The sequence below is a fragment of the Anarrhichthys ocellatus genome, unplaced genomic scaffold (assembly GCF_004355925.1).
Source record: "Anarrhichthys ocellatus isolate YVR2014 unplaced genomic scaffold, GSC_Weel_1.0 scaffold36, whole genome shotgun sequence".
Lineage (NCBI taxonomy): Eukaryota > Metazoa > Chordata > Actinopteri > Perciformes > Anarhichadidae > Anarrhichthys > Anarrhichthys ocellatus.
This window is the reverse complement of record NW_022280066.1, coordinates 1562581-1567945: the sequence shown is the minus strand read 5'-3', so window position 1 is coordinate 1567945 and position 5365 is coordinate 1562581. Positions and strand designations below refer to the sequence as shown.

The following is a 5365-nucleotide window of genomic DNA, read 5'->3' as shown; positions in this document are numbered from 1 at the left end:
TTCAACGCTACTACCCGGTGTAGTAGCTGTCAATGCATATGAAGAGTGGATAAATACTTTGCTATGAGTTGTGTAGATAAATAGCTCCTGTACATCAGCCATCGAGGGCGCGTGTGCAATCAGCTAGTGAGAAATGTTGTGTTCAAAATATCAGTGCCCCGATGAAGAGATAGAGACCCACTCAGAGAGGCCACTAAGACCTTAGAAGGGCAACCACTATGCATGGCATATAGCACAGACGGCCTCCGTGTGGGTGTGTGTGTGCGCAGTTCATCTTTCAGACTTCATATAAACAAACCCAGAGATTACCATCACCAGAGGCTCCTCTGAGTGCGTCTACCTGTGCACATGCACGTCATTTGAAAGCCTAATGTCCTGCATGCTGCGTGTGTTTCCTTTCACTTTTGACCCTGAATTACAGCGGCGGTTGCATCCTCAGTATGAGCGTGTGTTTTCTCTCTGTGTCTCCTTCCTCATGACAGCCAGCGGTAGTTGTTGAGGCACAGATGTAGTCCAGAGAACACATAAAGCATAGACCCTTTCCATCTTTTAGCTGGGACCCGGACTGGGCTTGGAGTCTGTTTTGGTGCAGGTCGACATGACACAAGTGTGTTTAGAGAAGCTAGATGCTGCCGCGGGGTCACATTGCTCAAATACAGTTGTGTGAAGAAGTGTTTGCCCCCTTCCTGATTTCTTATTTTTTTGCATGTTTGTCACACTTAAATGTTTCAGATCATCAAACAAATTTAAATATTAGACAAAGATAACACAAGTAAACACAAAATGCAGTTTTTAAATGAAGGTTTTTATTATTAAGGGGGAAAAAAAAATCCAAACCTACATGGCCCTGTGTGAAAAAGTGATTGCCCCCCCTGTTAAAACATAAATTAACTGTGGTTTATCACATCTTTGGAAAGCTGAGTATAATTTCTCTAGCCACACCCAGGCCTGATTACTGCCACACCTGTTCTCAATCAAGAAATCACTTAAATAGGACCTGCCTGACAAAGTGAGGTTGACCAAAAGATCCTCAAAAGCTAGACATCATGCTGCGATCCAAAGATATTCAGGAACAAATGAGAAACAAAGTAATTGAGATCTATCAGTCTGGAAAAGGTTACAAAGCCGTTTCTAAAGCTTTGGGACTCCAGCGAACCACAGTGAGAGCCATTATCCACAAATGGCGAAAACATGGAACAGTGGTGAACCTTCCCAGGAGTGGCCGGCCGACCAAAATTACCCCAAGAGCGCAGCGACGACTCATCCAAGAGGTCACAAAAGACCCCAGAACAACATCCAAAGAACTGCAGGCCTCACTTGCCTCAATTAAGGTCAGTGTTCATGACTCCACCATAACAAAGAGACTGGGCAAAAATGGCCTGCATGGCAGAGTTCCAAGACGAAAACCACTGCTGAGCAAAAAGAACATAAAGGCTTGTCTCAGTTTTGCCAGAAAACATCTTGATGATCCCCAAGACTTTTGGGAAAATACTCTGTGGACTGACGAGACAAAAGTTGAACTTTTTGGAAGGTGTATGTCCCATTACATCTGGCGTAAAAGTAGCACGGCATTTCAGAAAAGGAACATCATACCAACAGTAAAATATGGTGGTGGTAGTGTGATGGTCTGGGGCTGTTTTGCTGCTTCAGGACCTGGAAGACTTGCTGTGATAAATGGAACCATGAATTCTGCTGTCTACCAAAAAATCCTGAAGGAGAATGTCCGGCCATCTGTTCGTGACCTCAAGCTGAAGCGCACTTGGGTTCTGCAGCAGGACAATGATCCAAAACACACCAGCAAGTCCACCTCTGAATGGCTTAAGTAAAACAAAATGAAGACTTTGGAGTGGCCTAGTCAAAGTCCCGACCTGAATCCGATTGAGATGCTGTGGCATGACCTTAAAAAGGCGGTTCATGCTCGAATTCTGCAAAGATGAGTGGGCCAAAATTCCTCTACAGCGCTGTAAAAGACTCATTGCCAGTTATCGCAAACGCTTGATTGCAGTTGTTGCAATCAATTTGTTTGATGATCTGAAACATTTAAGTGTGACAAACATGCAAAAAAATAAGAAATCAGGAAGGGGGCAAACACTTTTTCACACAACTGTATATATTTCCTGTGAGAACACTCTTATAGATGTATTTATACTTCTAGCCCGAAAACATTTAGACTAAAGACGGATAGAGAACAGCCTTTAACTGGTTTAACTGTTTATTTCAAAACCACATTATTAGATAGTTATTGTGAAGATTTCTACCTTTTCTGTGGTGTTTTTATTGCTATATTTTATTAATTCTGTTCCCTGACTGCATACAGCTGTGAGAGTGAACAGAGAGACATGTGAGAAACACATTAGATGTTTTGTGGGTGTAATGGGAAGATGCTGAGGGAGACGTCCCTCAGTTTTGTGAACGTGTGACGTGAGGAATGCACACAAGGAACGGTCATGGAACCGAATCGAGTGTTAAACACTAATTGTGTGTGTGTGTGTGTGTGTGTGTGTCCCCATTTCCCAGAAAACGCGGAGCCGTCGGAGCTGAAACAGTTCTTCGACGTGAACTACTCCCATATCTACTATGTCTTCTTTGAGAACTTTGTCACCATTGAGGTCAGCCTCAAGCAAAAAGGTACGTTTTACTCCACCGTCAACCAAACACTTTAGATGAGCTCTGAAATAAAGCAATGCCATTTAGCCGTGTCACTGTGCTATTGTTCAAACTCGTCTGTGTGTTTCAGGTCACAAGTCTCAGAGGGAGGAGCTGGACTCTATTCTCTTCATCTTCGAGGTAAGATAATATCATTGAATCCAGAGGAACTCTCGCTAAACGCTCGATGCAACACAACACTGAAAGGAAGACACCGACGTGTTTGTGATTCCACGAGCGCTAGCTTCCTGTAGGTGGTCCTGGTCGGTACCACAGCACCAGCCGGCATTGACCTCAGACTTAAGACCACTGAGCTGCTCGGTGCTTGGAGCAGCCAGGATAAGATAGCGGTCAGTATGCGTGTGTTTACTGACCTCCATTTGGCCCCACGCACTTTAAATTCAGAACCAGGGCTGGGCAAAGCACGAGTCCAGTGAGTGCTTGGACTAAAGAATGTGCTTAAAATAGGCTTCCCCTGAGAGGTATTAGTTCAAATAAAGATGGACAATAAGCTGAGTTCATAGAATCATTGATTACTTATGAATCTCATCCTCACTTCAATGTATTCAAATAGCAGTTTTGTCATCCATAGATTATCTGAATCCGGGGAACCAACCATCCAACCAGTGGAACCTTCAGCATTAATTGTTATCAAGATAGATGGAACAGTGGCTAATATATAAACAGGGTCAGAACTGGCCTTCCCGGTGTGCGCACAGTTAAGGCAACGAGTCTGTTACCTTTTATTTCGACAGAAAGCAATGGATTTTCCTGTTATTTCTGACCGTTTGATAAAGTCAAAGATGTTATATTTAAGTTAATGTTCTGCTTGTTTAGCACTTGTTTTGGTAAGCTGCTGTTAAACACATTCAGGGAGGATTTGAATTTCTATTTTCTTTTCTTAATTCTTATCATTTTGGAGCTGGTAGCTTTTTCTTTGGCGCTGGCTAAAATTCCTTCAAGCAGGAAAACCGCTGAATAAACAATCATAACAAGTCTTATGGCAAAAATGGTCCTCAGTATCTGAATATTAATTCATTTATACATTTCTTTTCTCCAGAAAATCCTCCAGCTCCTGCCAGAGAGAATCCAGAACCGATGGCAGTTCCACAGCATCGGTAACTCAAGGAAAACACAAACTCAGCCCCTTTCCTGGAGCATGTTACAGTTGACCTTATCCAGCGGATCAGACGTCCCAGCAAACTATGTGTTGAATCAAGTTGAACTAGTTTTGGACAGTGCGGCCACAATGATAGATTATTAAATGAAATATCAAAAGACCAACCAGCAGCAAAACTTCACAAACAGAAGAATTGCCGGCATGGTGCAGTGCAGCCGCCGTCCTCTCATCCTGAATATTATTCACATATCAGTGTTGGGGCTATCAAACTGTTTAGCTTCACGAGCATGTTTTACTGCAGTTTGGCAGTTTTTTGTTTTTTACCAATTTGAATGTTACTTGAGCTCCCTGGCCTGACGTTATATTCATTGCACACTGTTGGTTAGACTTGGCTGACATGTGTTTCTCTCTCAGGGCTGATTCTCAAAAAGCTGCTGCACACTGGGAATTCTCTGAAGGTACCGCTCTGATTTGTTGTCTCTCTCAGCGCCTTTATATCCTAATCCTCCCCGCCTCCTAAGAGGACGTGTACAATACGTGTATCATTTAATTTAATTTTTAAAAAATGCTGCAAGCAACATGTACTAATTTGGATTCTCTTCACACCTCTTCTCCATCCCTCACCGTAGATCCGTCGGGAAGGCGTGCGCCTGTTCCTGCTGTGGATGCAGGCGCTGCAGAGCAATGCGCAGTGCGAGCAGCTCTGCATGTTCGCCTGTTTGATTCCTGGCTTCCCGGCTCCGCTCTCCCACGGGACCCCACGCACCCTGGACACTCTGATCAACCCTCCGCTGAGTTTAACAGAGAGTTAGTAGAAGAAAAACACACACACACACACACACACACACACACACACACAGACACAGTGGGGTTAGACTAATACATGGGCTCAACATTCAGCTATCATTGTATACAAAAAACAGCTGCTCCTGAATAAGATTTAGAACCTCATACACTTTATTCTACTATGTATGCATAGAGTAGACATATGACGACATATGTAGCAGTATTTATTGTAATACAAACACTGAATGCTTCTCCCCCCCTATAGCTCAGGTTACCCCAGAAGAGATCACTCCATTGGTTCCTCCCCAGTCAGGTGACAAAAACCAGGAAGACCTCACCGCTTACTTTTTAGAAGCGCTGCTCAAATACATGGTAAACCAGGTATTATCATTATTCCTTACTAACACCTTTGCAAATGTTGTGATGCCTCACCAATGCGACTAATGTGTAAACAAGCATGTGGGAGAAGAAAGCAGGTATGAGAGGTCTGTAATTTACTGACAGTATCATATATACAAGCGTGATGGTAGAGGAAGTATTCGTCTAATCACTCACTGGTCACTAATCACTAACTCAAATGCAAATGTCCCCCTTTATTGACACAAACAGACCTTGTTCTTGTATTTCCTCTTGTTGATGCTATCACACACACGAGCACACACACATATATACTGTAGACTTATACGTGCAGTTATACACACACTGATAACATTCTCCCTTAAACAATGGTGCTCTTCTCCGCTTGACTCTTTTCTGTGTGTGCAATGCTGTCTTTACAACACAAGCTTGTGTGTGTGTGTGTGTGTGTGTGTG

The 5365-nt window shown here is 43.3% G+C and overlaps 1 protein-coding gene across 7 annotated transcripts in view; it reads left to right on the top strand.

Annotated features, from left to right (window-relative positions):
* The window catches only part of ralgapa1 (Ral GTPase activating protein catalytic subunit alpha 1), a 58492-nt gene that overhangs the window by 11463 nt on the left and 41664 nt on the right, over positions 1-5365 (top strand). For 6 of the 7 annotated variants that reach the window (XM_031866789.1, XM_031866787.1, XM_031866792.1 and 3 more), the window contains exons 2-7: positions 2518-2628; positions 2738-2787; positions 3707-3764; positions 4181-4224; positions 4396-4573; positions 4818-4933. In XM_031866789.1, coding sequence (XP_031722649.1) covers positions 2518-2628; positions 2738-2787; positions 3707-3764; positions 4181-4224; positions 4396-4573; positions 4818-4933 — 557 coding nt within the window. The remainder of the gene's footprint in view (positions 1-2517; positions 2629-2737; positions 2788-3706; positions 3765-4180; positions 4225-4395; positions 4574-4817; positions 4934-5365) is intronic. The other variant, XM_031866788.1, reaches the window with a different exon arrangement.